This window comes from Diabrotica virgifera, chromosome 7 (genome assembly GCF_917563875.1).
Source record: "Diabrotica virgifera virgifera chromosome 7, PGI_DIABVI_V3a".
NCBI lineage: Eukaryota > Metazoa > Arthropoda > Insecta > Coleoptera > Chrysomelidae > Diabrotica > Diabrotica virgifera.
The window spans coordinates 128,285,027-128,305,288 of NC_065449.1; the positions used below are offsets into that span (position 1 = coordinate 128,285,027).

The 20,262-nt window shown below is 35.6% G+C and overlaps 1 protein-coding gene across 1 annotated transcript in view; it reads left to right on the forward strand.

The window, feature by feature from the left end:
* The window catches only part of LOC126888127 (2-hydroxyacyl-CoA lyase 1), a 784,683-nt gene that overhangs the window by 536,540 nt on the left and 227,881 nt on the right, over positions 1-20,262 (forward strand). The window contains exon 5 of the mRNA XM_050656138.1: positions 4,768-5,065. Within this exon, the coding sequence (XP_050512095.1) occupies positions 4,768-5,065 (298 nt within the window). The remainder of the gene's footprint in view (positions 1-4,767; positions 5,066-20,262) is intronic.

The window sequence follows — 20,262 nt, forward strand, 5'->3', positions numbered from 1 at the left end:
GAAATGAGATACTTTGTGCATCCAAGTCAAGAGTAACATGTTTATCTTGTATTTTTTTATAGCGTTAATGATGCTAAGACATCATTAGAGAGCGGAATATGTGCAACACAACATTACCAAAATATGCGCATATATATGCATTACTTTTACTACAAATATGCAGGTATTTTTTCTAAATTTGTCTAAATATGCAAATGCATATTAAAAATACTCAAAAATAAAACAATATATTAAATATAAACATTTACGTTTAAAAAATTCAACCTACATTTATGTTTAATACATATTTATTTTTCACATAAAAACAAATGAAATGACACACAACAACAAACAAAAGCGGAATTGTCTACAATTTGATGGATTTTTGTATTTTGATGCTTCTCTCTATGTCCGTCTTTATAGAAGTAAAAGCGAATTTGTCGAATAAAAACACCCTTTCCAGAAAAATTTCTTTTGTGGGACATGATGCTTTTGTTTGTCAGTTCCTCATTTAAAAAATGAAATGTGAAAATGAATGTAACTTACGATTTTGGAACAGGCCTTGCAAAATACTTTGTCTCCACTTAGTTTTAACTCGGGAAAACACTTTATAACAAGCACTTTTTTGAATGGTAGACATATTTAAATTTAATATATACCAATCACTTCAAAAACACTAAATACGATACAACATCATTCTCATCATTCTCTTTGCCTTATCCCTATGCGGGGTCGGCTTCCCTAATTGCATTTCTCCACACAATTCTATCTTGGGTCATGCCAATGTCAATCCCCTTTACTAACATGTCCTGCCTTATCGTCTCCCCCCAGGTCTTCTTTGGTCTTCCTCTCCTACTCCTTCCAGGAATCTGCACTTCAGCTATTCTTCGTATTGGGTGATTAATGTCTCGACGTTGAACATGACCAAACCATCTTAACCTATGCTCTCTCATTTTGGCATCAATTGGTGCCACACCTAGACTTCCCCTAATATACTCATTTCTAATTTTATCCTTCTTTGTCACTCCACTCATCCATCTAAGCATTCTCATTTCCGCCACATGCATTGGTTGTTCCTCTTTCTTTTTTTTTTCTTTTTCTTTTTCTTTTTCTTTTTCTTTTTCAAATACGATACAACGTTTACTTTAAACAAATGTTGGCCGGAAACAGACAAAATAAATATTAGACCCTTAAAAGCAGGTAGGTACCTACGACTTGCTACGCTAATAAAATAATATTTTTCTGGGAACACCCATAATTGTTAAATTCAGGTAGTAATGGGAAAGTCCAGATAGATAATAATGAGCGATAGATAGATAAATAACGAGCTCGTTCATATCGAAGTTATAAAATTCCAACTAAGAGAGGAAAATTTTAAACTTTTATATAATTTATTTTTAAAATATGCAAAATAAATCGTGTTTAGCTTAAATATGCAATGTTGTGTTTGTTGTCTGAAAATATGCAATATATGCATCTATATGCACTTTGCATATATTCCGCTCTCTAGACATCATTATTCTTATGTTATTCGTGGTGTAAGTCAAGGATGAAAGAAGCCTATGCGTCCGAAAAAGCTTTAACATATCTTATCTTATTTTTGTGTTATTATTTTGTAGACAAAAGAATAAATTCAAGGAATTTATTTCTGTCCCGATAAAACGTGAAAATAATTCAATCGTAGTTCATCCACCTTGTTAAAAAAAGACGTTATTATATTTTACAGTCATAGGTATCTACATTCGATTTTCTGTGTTTAATTTTCGCCCGTTCAGTTTGTGATGTAAAAAAGAGTTACATTGTATTATAATGGTCTTTGGCGCCACGAATTTAGGCAGTTATATACACAATACGTGTTGATTTGGGTATCAGAGAGCGCGGAGGTTAATTGTGGACTCAGCAATATCTTTCTTGAAAATGTTAGAACTAAGTGAGGTTCCCTGACATGGCTAAATGACCCTATTGGTTAAAGAGTATAATTCCCTACCAAAGAGGTTGGATTTAGAATGTGTTTTGATTTTCCCTATTGGTTAGTAATAAGTGTAGGAAGCTTAGATATTTTTTTATTGGTCAAAAAAGAGAATTAGGCGACAGGAAGGAGAGGGAATAGAGTTTAGGACAGAAAGTCAAAGTTCTGAGGAAAATCAGTTAAGTTTGATCAGACATGCAGTGAAGTCCAGTTTTTTTGTCTGTGCCAAAGTTAGGCTCAGATGGAATCTTGAGTAGATTCTGTAGTGAAAGTAGCAAGAGCGATGTGTTTGTCATAAATACCATACCGGTATATTCTTGTGTTGTTGTTCCAGTAAAATAAATGGAACAGTGTATTTAGTAGTGGCGTAGAGTATGCCTTTTTCAAGAATAACTTAATTCAAGCTTCGCGGGACGTGGTTCCCGACCTTTTAACTAAAGATCAATTGTTTAAACAAATTGTTTTTATCATTAAATTGATGAAATGCTTCATTAATAATCAAATTAAGCAGTTACTTTTTTAAAAATAAAACAAGACTATGGAATTTTATCTTTCATACAAAAACAATTTGTGTAACAGTACTTTCGATCAGAAACTGTAAACTGTTAGGCAGGCCGCACATCAAAGAAACATGAAACGTAAATTACGTTTCATGGAAATAAAACAGTGCTAAACAAATATACGTCCGACCATTTATGAAACTCTCCGAAAATAAAAATGTGTCATGAGCATGAATCACACTCGTTTCATTGGTAGGCGGACTTTGAGATTTGTTTAGCAGTGTTTTAGTTTCATGAAACATGTTTTTCGTTTCATGTTTCATGTTTTTCGTTTCATGTTTCTTTGGTGTGCGGCTTGGCTTAGTGAAGTGTCGTTCTACCAGAGTTCCAGCCGAGCTACACAAGGCCAGCTCCAGCCAACAGTACAACCGCAGATCATCAGGTATTTGTAACGAACTGTTTAATTATTTTTCTTCGAACTTTTGAAAACGTGAAGGACTTAATATATTTATTCACTTCTTGCCAATTCAGTTTTGCTTTTTCACCATTTTTTTCTATAAATAAACAATGAATATGTTTTAAACTTATATGTATGTCTTTTTATTTTGCACAATATATCTCTGATCCTTATTGTCATAAAACATACAGACTACCTCAGACCGCAATGGTAAGTACCGATTTCTATTCAATGGAATGCCATTGCAAGTAGTTTTTTTTTTGTAATTTTTGTATAGGAATATGGCAGTATATTTTGATTTGTTGATGGCGCCCAATAATTAATACTTTTTTCTTAATATTAAATATTATTTCAAAAACTCACTCCCTTAATTCTCTGAGACTGTAGCTTACCGGGGTATTACAAAAAGTTATGTAGCACAAAGTTTATCAAGCCTATGACCTAACAATAATGTCTAAGTATATTTTTATGTTTGTTTAATTTATCTTGCTACAATATGGTATGGCGAAGTACGGGAAATGAAAATATCAGATGTGGAGAAATTAAAAAGGTAGGTAAAAAAATTCTCAGAGCTATATATTATGAAGTTAAAACACTATATTTATGATATTAAATAATAAATACTCACGCTCTCCTAGCGCCTCTTTGTAAAGACTATAAAGTCAACTTTATTAAGTAACATGACATTTACTCAACACACACACTGCACACTACACTATAATCTAATTGCGAAATCAACTGTACCAAGCCAATGGCCTTAGTTGTCGAGGAATTTAAGCTAAATAAAAAAATATATCAGGATGACACTTTTTTCTATTTCTATTTCTATTTTCAGTACTCTGGAAATAATTACTTTTTTTTGTTGTTTCTGTAATCGAAGAAAATAATTACGATTATATGATGTCGAATCGAAGGCGTTCGCATTTCTATTTGAAAAAGGTAGCTATGTTGTCTCTATAAAATACGATTGAAAGTCAATTTTTGAGCTGATATTATTGGTAATAATAATGTTAGCTTTAACTAAAATAAGCCTAAAATTTTTCGCTTTTCGACAATTTAACCAGAAATTTGAAAAAAAAAATATTGGATGTTTGAGGCTGGCATACAAACGTATATGTTATTGGGTATGTACTATACCATACCGTATCATTGTCGTGCTCAATGGATTGATTACTTCAACGTTTGATGATTTTGTACTTCGATTATAGAATTTTTAACAAACTCCAAACTAATGAGCAAATCATTCAATTTTTAATTTTATCCATCCAATGGCACTACAGCTCAAGTCAAGCCTTGGTCTCCTTCGGCAAGCTTCTCCAAAGATATCGATCTACTGCTAATTTTGTCCATTTAATACTGATGGGTCTTGTCTAAGAGTATAGGAATAACTACTTAAGCAATTAAACCGTTAATATAGGTTTATTATGGATATAGGCTTCGTATAGGTTTTGTTGTTGTGCTCTCTTTGGTCACTCTCACATTTTTATATCCAAATTAATAATTAGAAGGGTTAAGTTTGGCAATATGAAATCCAGTTTTCTTAAAATTTAGGTAAACATATGGTCAAGAATGGAATTATATAATATGGAATTTGATATTAACTTGCACATGCTTCCTCAGTTTTTGTATTGTACTATTTATGCTTGATATTTTAAAACTATACGTATATCACACTCATACAGAGTTCAATTATAATTATATAACATACTAATATTGACTGTTGAAAGAATTTACACCAAGTTTTATGTTTTCTTTACAAGCGATTACTATTTAAATTTTGAAGCTCAACTTTTCAATATCCGTAATTATCATTTTAAAGTGAAAAATTGGTATCATAGCTAAGGTATATAATTATTTTTAAGATCGACCGCTTTACAACAAGCTGACGTTATTCTACTTCTGGGAGCACGACTTAACTGGATTTTGCATTTTGGCAGACCTCCAAGATTTTCTCCAAATGTTAAAGTAATTCAAATCGATATTACTGCCGAAGAATTGCACAATAGTGTAAAATCTGAAGTAGCGATACAAAGTGACATAAAAAGTGCATTAGAACTAATAAATGCAGGTTTAAAAAAACGAAATTTCAAATATAATGACAACAGCGAATGGTGGAGTTTATTAAGAAAAAAATGCCGGGATAATCAGAGGACTGTAAAGGTAATAAACATGTAATCATTTATTGTTAATTTTTCTCTGCCAAACTCTAAACCATCAGTATAAGCTTTTGGTTTCTTTGTTTTATTTTGATATTATTTTATTTCGAAGATTATAGCCAGAAGTGTTTTATTGATGTTTTTTATATAGTTTGTTCTTTGTTATAACGAAGTTTCCTTATTTTCTGATTTATTTGTTGTCGTTTTCCAATTATACAATAGTGTGGTGTCCTATTTTCAAACGTGCGCTCGACTTATAGTCGGAGAGATATAAGCGGATTTTGTGCGTGATAAGTAATATGGAAAAACTATACGGGGATATGTTGAATTAATTGTGTACATGACTTTCCCCAACGGGCGGAAACCAGAGTGGGGGACGAGGGTAGTTATAAGGGGTCAAGGTCGCGGTTTTTATTTTTTTTTTGTGACGGTCATGATCGACATAGTGCACCAAAATTTGGGAATAAGTAGGTCATGACGTAACTAAGTAAAATCTCTAGGGGCGGAACGCTGCGTGGCCGACAAAGGGGTGGGGGTAGTGATTGAGATAGTGCACCAAAATTTGGGAATAAGTAGACCATGGCATAAATAAGAGCCACGATAGTCCATCACCCTGTCTTAGCCCATTTTTGCAATGGAAGGGTCTTGAGAGATCGTTTTGGATTTTTACCATGCTCTCTGCTCCTGTGAGTTTAGTTAATTGGACAAGATGAAACGGTATTCGAAATTCTACCATAGCAATAGAAGTTTATTTCTATTAACGGAGTCATGTGCGGCTTTGAAGTCAACGAATATGTAGTGGGTGTCGACGCCGAATTGTAGGGTTTTTTCAAGGATCTGCGGCACTGTAAATATCTGGTCCGTTGTTGATTTATTGGACGGAAACCGCACTGATATCCTCCCACTATTTGTTCGGCGTAAGGGAGGAGTCTTTTGTACAATACGTTGGACAACACTTTATATGCCATATTGAGTAGGGTGATGCCTCTATAATTATCACACACCATCATGTCTCCCTTTTTGTGTAGAGGACACAGTACACCTAACTTCCAGTCTGTGGGTGTTTCTTTCTGTTGCCAGATTGCAGTTATCAGTTTATGCATGTGTTTCAGGAGGGTGTCGCCGCCGTTTTTGAAAAGTTCGGCAGGAAGATTATCCGAACCGGGGGCTTCGGTGGAGATGGATTATTCTTCGGTGGAGAGTGGTTGCCGATCATCTTCATTCATTTGAAACATGGGATCCTCAATCTCGCCATCTTCATGATTGTCACTAAGCAGTTCTTCAAAATGGTTCGCCCATCAGTTTAGTATCTGTTCTTTGTTACTAATTATAGAGTCGTTCCTATCTTTACAGGCTATTATTCTGGGTTTAAATTCTTTTCTGCAGCTGTTTATCTGTTGGTAGAATTCTCGTGAGTCTTTTCCATTGTGGTAGTTAACAATTTCGTTTATAGCGTGTTCGTATTGTTCTTTCTTTTTTCTTCTAAACATTCTCTTTTCTTCTCTTCTAAGATGATAGATTGGCGCTTGATTCCTGTAGACCAGTTTTTAAACAATTAAATATTTTAACTGTAATTTCGCTGTATATTTTCAGTTGTGTTGTTTATGTAAAGTCACATAGATGCAATTTTATTTGCAGAAATGATGTTAATGAGTGGCTACAATTTTCGTTACAGAAATGATTTGGTAACCCCTGTTCGCCACTTGACCGTTGTGGGCAAGGGTCCTTACCCAACATGCGTTCGTTTGTATAATAAATTACCTAATTATGTTAAAGAGTCAAATATTTATGTATTTAAGAGAGCAGTTAAGGACTTAATTCTGGTAAACACTTTCAATTCGTTAGAGGAATACTTGCAGGCATCTTTTTAACAATTTGTATGTTTTTGTGTATATTTTATATGTTTTTATGTTAACTGTTTTTATGTACTTATAGTTTTTACTCATAGATCATAGATTGTTTTTGACGCATTTCAATACTTATAAAAGTCAGATGAAATTAAGAATATTGATTGATTGATTGAAAAAGATTTTCATAATCTTCCAGAGTTGATCTCGTTCTGTGCTGCTTGAGTCTCTTATATGCTTCATTTTTTTGTTGGTTGATATGTCTACACTCTTCATCGAACTAATCTTCGTTTTTTCTGGTCTTGATAGGTTTTAATACAGTTTCAGCCGCTGTGTGCATAGCTTCTTTACATTTAGTCCATCGCTCTTCTACCATTGTGGTACCATTAGTTAAACAAAATATTTTTAAAACTTTTTTGTCTCTTTGAAATTTTTCGATTAGTCATTTTTTATCGAGATACTTTAAACATTTGTAAAATCCAACACAAATTTTTATGTGGGAAGTAAGATTATAGAGACCTGGTAATATGTAATATGAAAATTTATTGTGAATTTACATTTTTTTAGGTATATTTTGAAACATATTAATATCTCGATAAAAAATAATTTATCGAAAAAATACTAAGCGGCAAAAAAGTTTTAAAAATATTGTATTTAACTAATGGTACCACAATAATAATTTAATTTAAAAGTACCCAAACATTTGGGGCGTTTAAGAGCACAAAACCCCCATAAAATTTTTATGTAAACATATTAAAAAAGAAGCCGCATCTCGATAAAAACTGGCTTAACGAAAAAATACTGAGAGGCAAAAAAGTTTTAAAAACATTGTGTTCAACTAATCGTACCGCAGTAATAATTTAATTGGAACGTAAACATAAGTTTGGGGGGGGGTTTAAGGGAACAAAATCCCCATAAAACTTTTAGGGGATGTAAAAATTTACTATTATTACTTTTTGAGATGTCCCTATCATAAGAACGGACTAATACATGTCCATTTTCAATACAAAATCTCTAATAGTTTTCGATATATTAGAAAAAATCGATTTTCATTTTATAACTTCAAAGGGCTGCAAATTTTTTTATGTGCACATTTGTACTAAGGTAAGTTAGGTTCAATCAAACTATTTTTAGTCCCAGAATATGTGATTTAATTTATGACCTGCATTTTTGTTACACCCTGTATATAAGCAGCTCGCAAAGCAAGCGCATGAGGGGCCACACTATCTCTACTCCAAACATTATAACTGATTTATGTTTAAAGTATTTTTGAAGTGAAAACTTCTTTAACGACCTTGTGCACTTTTTGGATGGGAAAAAACCATTGAATTCGCGACCTTCATCGCTACGGCGAGATATTAGTGATTTATATACATACTATAGGTTGAAATGTGTATAAGTTCGACCGAAGTTATAATGCTTGGAGTGGGGAGAGAATGTGTACCCGAAGGACCTTGCGAAGAAACCGCATGAGATCCCCCCCCCCCACTATCCCTACTCCAATCATTATAACTTATTAGTGTTTAAAGTATTTTTGAAGCGAAAACTTCTTTAACGACCTTGTGCATTTTTTGGATGTGGAAAAACCACTGAATTCGCGACCTTCATCGCTACGGCGAGATATTAGTCATTTATATACTATAGGTTGATTTGCGCATAAGTTCGAACGAAGTGATAATGGTTGGAGGAGGAACAGAGTGTGTACCAGAAATAGCTTGCGAAGCAAGCGCATGAGGTGCCGCAGTATCCCTACTCCTATCATTATAACTGATTAGTGTAAGTATTTTTGAAGGGAAAACTTCTTTAGCGACGTTGTGCACTTTTTGGATGGGGAAAAAGCATTGAATTCGCGACCGCCATCGCTTCGGCGAGATATTAGTTATTTATATATTATAGGTTGAAATGTGTATAAGTTCGACCGAAGTTATAATGCTTGTACGTTTATGTATTATGTGTATGTATATATAAATAGTATAGGACGCACCCAACGCGTATATAATGTAGGTATAGCACTCCTCTGTGGATGGAGAAAAAGCATTGATCTCGCGATCATCATCGACACGGCGAGATATTAGTAATTTAGATACTATAGGTCAAATTGCGTATAAGTTCGAACGAAGTTATAATGGTTGGAGAAGGGACAGAGTCCCCCAGAGCAAGTCCCTTGAATAGTACAGGAACGGCTTCATTAGAGGCTATCACAGGTCTCCCTCCGCTGGAATTGTATATTTCGGCGGTAGCCTTTATGACCATCCTGAGGCTCAAAGCAAACAATACTTGGAGGCCAAATTATGTATTGAATAGCCACACAAACATTACTGGGACTATACTTGAGGAATACATCTTTATGATGAACTTAGATATGATGACACCAGAACTAATCTTCACTGAGAAGATTAACACAATTATACCATCTAGAGAACAAAAAGTCCCAAACATTAATGGAGACTTAATATGGTTCACTGATGGATCTAAAACTGCCCATGGTACTGGATCAGGAGTCTTTGGGCAAACATGTAACTATAATAAATCGTACAGCCTAGGTCAACATACAACGGTGTTCCAGGCTGAAGTTTTTGCTTTGGTGGCCTGCATTGATGAAATAATTGATGAGGACCCTAAAGCTAAGAGAATCAACATTTACACAGATAGCCAATCGGCTATTCTGGCTGTAAAGAACCCTCTCACCAAATCTAAACTGGTGAGAAACTGCAAAGCTCTCCTCAATAACCTGGCAAAAGACAACAAAGTGTCTTTAATATGGGTGCCGGGTCATGAAGGGGTGCATGGGAACGAACGAGCAGATATGTTAGCGAAACAAGGCTCGAGAAAAACTTTTGAAGGCCCAGAACCTTTCTGTGGCATCACTAAAGATGCTATGAAAAACGAGGTTCAGAAATGGCTGATAAAGAATCATCAAAATAAATGGAGAACCACTCAAGGGCAAATCCAGACTAAAAAAATAATCAAGAATATTGATAAAAAACTCTCGAACAGTTTGATGAACCTCAATAAACGAGAGATCAAAACGGTCACTGAAATGGTGACTGGACATTGTCGTTTAAGAAATCACCTATACAAACTAGGTAAGGTGAATGAACCATGGTGCAGAAAGTGCGAAATGGAAGAAGAAACTGCCATACACATACTATGCTATTGCAGTGTGCTAGATGATGTAAGGCAGAACTTCACTGGTCAAATGAGGTTTAAACCAGAAGAGATCTTAAAACTACCAATAAGAAAACTGTTGGCCTTCGTTGAGGCCACAGGACTTATTAAAGTTTAAGGAGAAGAACAGGGTTTGGTACAAAGGTCTTATGACCAAGTGCCAGAGACTAACGAGTCTCGCCTGAGTTAAGAAGAAGAAGAAGAAGAAGGGACAGAGTGTGTACCCGAAGGAGCTTGCGAAGCAAGCGAATGAGGGGCCACACTATCCCTACTCCAATCATTATAATATTAGTGTTTAAAGTATTTTTGAAAGGAAAACTTCTTTAGCGACCTTGTGCACTTTTTGGATGGAGAAAAGCATTGAATTCGCGACCGTCATCGCTACGGCGAGATATTATTTATTTATATACTATAGGTTGAAATGTGTATATGTTCGAGTTAAGTTACAATGGTTGGAGGAGGGACAGAGTGTGTACCCGAAGGAGCTTGCGAAGCAAGCGAATGAGGGGCCACACTATCCCTACTTTAATCATTATAATATTAGTGTTTAAAGTATTTTTGAAAGGAAAACTTCTTTAGCGACCTTGTGCACTTTTTGGATCAAGAAAAGCATTGAATTCGCGACCGTCATCGCTACGGCGAAATATTATTTATTTATATACTATAGGTTGAAATGTGTATAAGTTCAAGTGAAGTTATAATGCTTGGAGGAGGGAGAGAATGTGTACCCGAAGAAGCTTGCGAAGAAAGCGCATGAGGGGCCGCACTATCCCTACTCCAATCATTATAACTTGCCACCACCTCACAACGCAACACACAATTCGTTGGAGGTGAGAGCACAGGTGTTGCGGGCTAGCTTTTATACAGTGGAGATGGGGTGGATTCCCAATTCTCCTATTTTGTTGTTAAAAGGGCGCCAGACAAATTCATGCCCCAAACACCAATCCAGTGTACCTAAATTCCCGAATTTGCCAAAAGAATCGGAATAATACTACACCTTTGACACTTTAATTGAACACATAATATATTAAACACTTTTTAAATTACACTAAACTAACTACTAAAACTAACCAAACTGAACCAAACAACGACCCCTGATCACTGGGTAAATTACCTAAATATGGGTAGCAACAAAAAAAAATATACACGTATATATAAAAAAAAAAAGAAACGCAATTTATAAACCTCGAGACGCAATCGTAGAGCTCTGCGAATGGTAAAGTCGAGTGCGCGTAGCGGACAATTAACATTTATTGACTATCCGATCAAGAGCCGTGTACATAAGAAATTATAAAAGAAAATATTAATAAATTAAAAAAAACCAACCTAATGTAGATACCTGAATTCAACAAATAAAATATACAAATAAATTACCGCAACCTAAATTATCAAATTCTACAGATTAAAAAAAAGAAGATCAGCAAATTAAATGGTTACAAATCAAAATCATTAAAGTAACTCATCTGAAATCCAGTTCTTCACCCACTTCCGAAGACTCTTAGACCCACCGGCGACGAAAAACTTCCTAAACAAAATGCAACGTCTCACAGTAATTTTACAATCACAAAAAAATGAAGCCTTAAATAAAAACCTCTTGGAAAAAACCCTAAAATAAAACAAGCATTAATCCCACTATTAAAATTCACAAGTACCCCTTAAACCCCCAAGGTGAGATGTAATATAGCATAACTTACCCAAAATCGATGGGGTCTTCCAGCGTTCAGAGGATCACGTGTCTTCAGTACAACTTCGATAAAGAAACCCGTTTTCTGGCCTCAAACCAAACATTCATTCGTATCTAGAACAATTTACTCGTTGTCACACATAATCGATCACCCAATATGCAAATATCACTTACCAAATCGAAGAAATGACACCACAGCCGTATTTTATCCCAAAAATTGGACTAAACTAGTAATGTATCCTTAAAATCAATTTTACTAACTCCAATAATTACTAGTTTATGGAAAAGTCTGATTTATAGATCCCAAATTAATGGATGGATCAGATAAATCCTTATTTTCAAAAAATCAGACGTTTAAAAATTTCGGCAGTGACGTTCAAATCAACAATTTCGATTTTACAAGCTGCTAAGTCACCAACTACGTCACATTCTTCTTTTAAAAATAGAACTTTGATTTGACAGATTTAAAAGTCTGTCAAAACATAAAACGAACAAAAATACGATAACCAGAAGCGGTACCATATTGGATCCGAAAAGGAAGAATTGTCAACGCTATTTATTCAACTAGACTCAAACAGCCGTCAGCTATAGAGTAAATGACCAATTTCAATGATAATATAAAAAAAACATATAATACCTACAAATCGAATTAATGAATTCACGCTATTTATATTTAATCAAATGGATGAAATTGTTTTTATTACAACGAATATTCTAGCTTATAAATACTTAAATCATGTACCTGAAATGATCTAAAGTTAATCAGTAACTTTGACCGTAACAAATCCCCCCTCTACTTCAAGAAATTTACGTAGTAAATTTCTAAAAGAGAAAAAAAAACAAATCAGCGCAGCGTCACATTGCACATCTGATCACAACTACAATCATTCAGCCACGATACCCAGACACATTTCAAGGTTGACCATTCACTCGATTACAGTCATCCTTCTTTTCCGCCAAAGGAAAAGAAAAAAAAAACAATAACAAAAAAAATAATAAACATAACACCACCCGGTCTGTTACACGGGATGATGATGGAAGACATAACGAATGCGAATATACTACTCCTCAGTTGGTCCCGGTTTAAGATCTTTCGCATGCCACACACCTTTGCTATTGCCCTTGTCGTCACATAACTCATAAGTCCACGGTGATATCCGTTTCTTCACACAAAAGGGGCCTATAAATTTAGGGGCTAGTTTATGCGAAAAATATTTTGCAGCGTCAGACTGGGCATAATTCCTCCTCCAGACAAGTTGGTTTGGAAGGTACTCGACATGACGACAACGCAAGTTATATCTATCGCAACTCTTATTCCCAGCAACTTCCAGACGATTCCTAACATCCAAAAACATTTTTCTAAATGACTCATTTCTGGATAGATCCCCGGACTGAGTTCCATCTTCGTCATTTATCCCAGTGAGAGCAGCATAATCTTGTCCAGACAATTTCATATTCCGACCAAAATTGACAAAGTATGGTGTTAGTTTAGTAGTCTCATGAGCGGATGTTCTAAGAGCACAAGCAATTTTATGTAAGTTCTCATCCCAAGTTCGGTGATTATCTGACACATACATAGCCAACATAGTTTTAAATGTTCGATTTACCCTCTCTGTTGGGTTAGCCCTGGGGTGATAAGCAGCACTGTATTTAACATAACACTTATAAGTCTGCATTAATTTTCCAAACTGGGTGGATCTAAATTGAGGACCGTTGTCACATATTACAATCGTAGGCACTCCAGATATCAAGAAAACTTCATTTTCCACCTTTTTCACCACCGTATCACCTGTAGCTTTCCGCAAGGGAAACAATAGGGTAAACTTACTCAAGTAATCAGTAACATTTAAAATATATGTATGGCCCTGCTTTGACCTTGGTAGTGGACCTACCAAGTCCATCGAGATCATTTCCCAAGGGCGGTCAACCTTAGGATGAGATACCATTTTGTCAGTTGGCTTCTGCTGAGACGGCTTGTAAGCAGCGCAGGTTTTACATCTTCGTACAACATTGGCTATGTCATTCCTCATTTTAGGCCAGTAATACTTTTCAGCCACTCTAGAATAAGTCTTGAACACGCCAGTATGCCCTGATGTAGGAGGTTCATGAGCTGCTAAGATTATGTTAAGCCGATCTTTCTTGGGTACTACCAGCCTCCAATTTTCATCAATGGATGACAACCCAGGATACTCATTGGCCACATGTTTCCACAGTTTACCTCCTTCGACTCTCCAACTGCCAAACTTACTATGACATCCTTGAACCTTCATCAGCATTTTCGGATACCACTTGTCACAATTTGTTTCATCAATCTCTTCGGTCTCTATGCAATCGACGATTGGAACAGCTCTGGACAACATATCTGGTACGATATTTTCTTTGCCCTTCCTATGGATTACCTTGAAGTCGTACTGCTGTAGCCTTACAGCCCATCGTGCTAATCGTCCAGTCAGATCTTTCAAATTTTGCAGCCAAAGCAAACTATAATGATCGGTTATGACCGTGAACGGTACACCTTCTAAGTAAGGGCGCAATTTTTCAATAGCCCACAATACAGCTAGACATTCACGCTCTGTAGTAGTGTAATTGCGCTCTTGGCGAGTTAAGGAACGGCTAAGATAAGACACCACTCTATCACCATCTTCATGCGGTTGCACTAGTACTGCTCCAATCCCATAACCTGACGCATCTGTCTGAACCGTAAATGGCTTGGTATAATCTGGACATGTTAAAACTGGTGCGGCTACCAAACATTCCTTGATCTTTCTGAAAGATCTGCTACACTCCTCGGTCCATAGAAACTTTGCTTTTTTCTTTATCAGCGCTGTTATTGGGGCAATAATGGTTGAAAAATCTGGTTCAAATCTTCGGTACCACGAAAATGTTCTGACTATACGACGCACTTCAGTAGCGTTATTTGGAGTTGCTATCTCCAACATTGCCCTGACCTTTTCTGGATCTACATGTAACCCATTCCGATCTATAACGTACCCAAGGTATTTCATCTGTGGTCTACAAAACTGACACTTACCAAGGCTATGACAGCCCTGGCATTAAGGCTATCTGCTCCCGGTGAGGGTGGTTATCCCTTATCCGAGGGGTGGAATAATTGATACGCTTTTACTTGTTGAGTTGTTTTATTTACACTCGCATGAGCATAAGCTGGTAGCACCGCACCCAAAGAACGTCTCGTGAAGAAAGAGACACTATCTTTAATGTGGAAATATTACGTCTGATCACCAAAATAGAATGACGAATGTCTAATATAATAATAAGAATTCCCTTGTTATAGTTTTGCTGTTTATATATTTAGAAATGCCTATTCAGCATCGACCATGAAAAGTGTTTATAATTGACTCTGCAATTATTAGTGAATCGTGATCTAGGATAACAATATTTATATAATCGAATGAAGGTTGTAATATTGTTATGATGACATAAATAACTGAAAGTAATTATCGTAGATAATTACAGGGTGTTTTTAAGATATATCTACTGAGTACAGATGAATTCTTGTACACCTTCCCTTTTTAGGAATTTTCCGACTACGGGGAGGGAAATTTGCAAGTCGTGCTACCAACCCATACTGTGTTGTAATCAATACAAAAAAATTTATTTTATATACAACTTCCTAAGCCTACGCAAATACATAAATAATATAAAAAGTTCGTTTAACAACATTGTTTCGTAACACTTGTCACTCACTGTGTTTTCGGATTGTAAGCATATAATCTATTCTTATGTATTTCCTTGATTTTATTGTTTTCTATTCTGATTTTACAATTAACGTTATTTACTTCTGTTATCGTGAAAGGACCTACATAAAGACTATCAAACTTACTATTCTCTTCCCTTTTTACAAGGACTAGGTCTCCTATTTTAAAGTGTTGTGGTGTTGCTTTGAGCTTATTCTTTTCTTGTCGCTCTTTTTTGTGTTTTAATAAGAAGGTTCTGGCTCTCTCGTGTGCGCTTTGTAGTTTGTATCGTAACTCATTGTAGTAGGCATCTATATTGTAACATGGTTGAATCTCATGTGTAAGGTCTTCCGGTAGGTTAACCTTCCTGCCATATAACAGTTCGAACGGTGTGTATCCATGATACGCGTTAGGGGTTGTATTGTAGCAGTATGTGAACATTCTGCAACACACATCCCAATTTTCTCTGTCTTCGTCTATGAATGCTCTTACGTACTCGTTCAACGTTCTGTGTAGTTTTTCGCAACTTCCAATGGACTGTGGGTGGTATGCCGTTGAAAAGTTGTGTTCTATTTTTAATAGCTTTGTTAATTCCTGCATTACTTCGTTCTTATACTCTGTGCCTTGGTCTGTTCTTATTTGCTTCATGAGTCCGTATGTTGGTATGAAATGATCAAAGATTCCTCTTGCTATTGTCTCTGCTTCTTTATTGCACACTGGTATGCTGACCGCGTATTTTGTCAGTTCACACAACATTGTGATACAGTATTTATTACCTTCATTACTTCTCGTGAATGGACCTATTGTATCTATGTATACTATGTCCCATGGTTTGGAAGATGTGTCCGATATCACGAACTCTTCGACATGTGTTCTTTTCGGTTTGTTAATTTGACATTTGTGGCATTGTTTTACGTATTTTCTTACGTCTTTTTCCAAATTTTTCCATCGGAATCTTGCCTTTAGCTTCTTAATTAGTCTGTTATTCCCTACGTGTCCTCCGAACATCGGGTGATTATGGTATTCTCCTATTAATCTGTGTTTTTCTTTGTCATCTTTTATTGTTTCTGGTACTTCACATATGTATATTTCTATATTCTTCAATTTTTTATTTCCTTCTTTAATAAATTCATCAATTGTGCACATTTTAAAAATAATATCATTTACGTATATTTTTACTTTACGTACTGCATTCTCTACCGCCAGCTTATCAAGCTGTACCAACGCTTGGTTTAAATCGAAACGATTCAATCCTGTGGCTATGCTTTTGCTGCATTTTATTTTGTTTTTGGCCCTAATGCTCAGTCTTGGTGAGATTAGTTCTGCTCCAAAGGACAAAATTGGTAGTCTATGCGCCTCTAAATTATTTAGTACCTTCCTTACTGTCTGTTTGGTGGCTTCTGGCTGTAGTGCGAGTTCACTTTCAGCCTTTGTTTGTCTTGCTTCTTTCTCCTTTTCTTTTGCTTGAGCTCTTGTTATAGCTAGTATATGGGCGTTGTCTATGTATAGGTTTTTTAGTTGTTGCAATGTTATTCTTGAAAGGCTGTCTGCGTAGTTACTTTTCCCTGTTATATACTCTATTTCGAAGTCATATTCTTCTAGGTCTAATTTGATCCTCGTGAGTTTTGAGGTTGGTTCTTTCATTGCAAATAGGTGTGTCAAAGGTTTATGGTCTGTTTTTACTTTGAATGTTGGTGCTCCATATAGATAATATTTAAAATAATTAATTCCCCAATGAATCGCTAGTAATTCCTTAATGATTATAGGTTTATTACATTCTCCTTTACTAAAACTTCTTGATGCATATGCTATAGGTAGGTCAATTCCGTTATAATCTTGACTTAGGATTGCTGAACAACTCTCATTGGATGCGTCTGTTGTTAAGATAAACTGTTTGTTGAAATCAGGATATTTTAAAATTGGTGGTTTCGTCAGAGATGCTTTAAGCTTTTTAAATGCTTTTTCACACTCCTCGGTCCACGAAAATTCTACTCCTTTCCTCGATAATTTGTTGAGTGGTCTGCATATTTCCGCAAAATTTTTAATAAAACGTCTGTAATAGTTGCAAAATGCTACAAATCTCTTTGTTTCTTCCGCTGTCTTAGGTGTCGGATATTGTTCAATTGCTGCATACTTCGCTTTGTCTGGTGATACTCCCTCTTGAGAAAGATCATGTCCTAAATATGTTACTTCCCTTCTAAAGAATTGACATTTTCCTGGGTTAAGTTTCAAATTGAATTTTCGACATGTCTCGAATGTCTTTTTCAGGTTGTCTAAGTGATGTTTTTCGGATATTCCAATTACTACGATATCGTCCATGTAAAGAAATGCTTTGTCTGGTGTTAATCCTGAAAATGCTATTGACATCATTCTTGAAAAGCTATTTGGGCTTACATTTAATCCAAAAGGTAATCTGGTAAATTGAAATGCTCCATTTTCTGTGCTGAACGATGTGTATTTTCTCGATGATTTTTCTAATGGTATCTGGTGAAAGCCTGACATTAAGTCTATAACTGAAAACCATTTTGCTCTTCCTAGTTGATCTAATATCGAATCTATTCTTGGTAATGGAAATTTGTCTGTAACTATCTTCTTGTTCAGTTGTCTAAAATCTATGCATAATCTCCATGCTTTTCCTCCATCTATAGCTTTTTTCGGTACCAGTACTACTGGGCTGTTGTACTCGGATGTAGATGGTTCTATGATTCCTTGGTCTCTTAGGTTTTGTACTTGTCGATTTAATTCCTCTGTTTGCGCATGAGGTGTCCTATAATTCTTGATATATACCGGAGTTTGGTCTTTAACTCTTAGTTTTTGTTCGTAGAAATTGTTACAGGTTAACATATCATGCCTTAGGGCGAATATGTCTGAATATTCCTCGCATAACGATACTAAGTTGTCTCGTATGTATTCTGGTATGTCTAATTTCAGTGATTCTCGTAATTCTTTTTTTCTGTCCTTGCTGTCGTTGACTAGCCTATATATATTGAATAGTTTAATATCCAACGTCCTGATTGTGCTTGCGTCTACATTTACTGTTTCGTACGTTGTGTTCAAAATTTTGATGTATGATTATTACTTGAAATAATTGCTCTTGCTATGAATATTCCTGGTTGTATTTCTTGCTGTTCCACTATCCTGTCTTTCTTTAACGTTTGAAAAATTTTTACGATTCTGTAAATTTCACATCTAGGCGGTATTATTATGGTGTCATTGTCTATATTATCCAGAATTTTCGTACTAATGTAACAATCGTTGTCCTCTTTAATGTGCATTTTAAGGTTTGCGTAATCTAGTATACATTGAAAGTTAGAAATAAAGTCTCTCCCAATGATTCCGTCTGTTGGAATTGGAAAGTTAGGTTCTACCAATTGAAAGATGTGTTCGAATCGAGTTCCTTTTACTTCGAGTGTTGTCTCAACTTCTCCCATTGTTTGCAACTCTCCTTTAGTGACTCCTTTTATTTTCGCCTTTGTGTTTGGTTTCACCTGTTCCTTCATAAAATCTTGTGAACATTTTAGTATTGAAATGTCAGCTCCTGTGTCTATGATAAAAGTGCTTGTGTTTTCAAGAATTCCTGTTTTCATTCGTACAAAGTTCGTTAGGTTTAGGTCGAAGTTGTAAATGTTATATTTTATTTCTGCCTGTGTGCTTCCAACTTCTTGTTCATTCAAAACCCCAACTGCTGGTTTTCTTGCTCTTCTTGACTGTCTTCTATTTCTAGTAACCTTACGTTCCTGTTACGTCCGCCTCTCTGGTTTTGTATCCTCTGTTCGAATAATTTCGTTGATTGTCCGTTGCTTCTCCTTCGTTCCGTTGTCCGAAGTTATTTCTTCTTCCTCTGTCATATTTGTTATGGTATCCTCTTCTGTATTGCTGCTGTCCTCTCCTATTCTCGTAGTTTGTCCTATAATTTAAGACTCTTCCTTGTGCATTTTCTTCAGTCGTATCGATCGACAAAAATTTAGATACTACTTCCTGCGGTGATGTAAAGTTACCTGCTTCCAGTATTAGCTTAGCTTTCTCTGCATTAGCGTTTCGTTTCATTGTTGTTACTACTGCTTCCGTCGTATATTTCTTTGCTAAGTCAAGTGGCATTCCTTCCGCTGTGTATGCTACTTTTAATTGTTCTGCTAACTCTTCCACTTCAGATGCGTACACTGCTGCATCTCTATGCCCTTGCCTTTTTTTGGCTAATTTGGCTATTAAATTCTTCGGATTATCACCTTTTAATTCTTTCTTTAGTGCTTCAGCTATCCGTGGAATCGTATCTTCTGTGGTTATTAGGTTCCTAGCCTTATTGGTGAGTCGCGTTTTTATTAGCGTTACAGCTGTGTCTTCATGACCTTCTGCCAATTTTCCAAGTAGTTCTAATGCGTCTAAAAATGGTTGTAATTTCCCTGCGCTTCCATCGAACTCGTTGGGCAATATCTTGCTTGCGATATTCAAAAATTCATTGATTGTCAAAGCCATGTTTAATATTGTTATATCTTGTTTTATGTCACCTTTTTCCTCTTTTATTCCGTCGTTAATTATTTCTTCTTCTCCTTCCTCGTCGCTTTTTCCTTCTTCTATTTCCTCATCGCTTTGTTCCTCTTCAACTTCCTTGTCGATTGGTTGATGTATTGAACTTGGAACCACTGTTCTCACATTTACTGCTTGAAATGATCGTATAACTTTGTCTCTGATTTTTCCAAAATATTTGTTGCACGATTCCCTTTGTTTGTCCGAAAGTGCTTCCCAGTTTTTCCTAGTCAATTGCGTGAACTTGTTATAAGCTTTAATTAGCTGTGTCGTCACTTCTTCC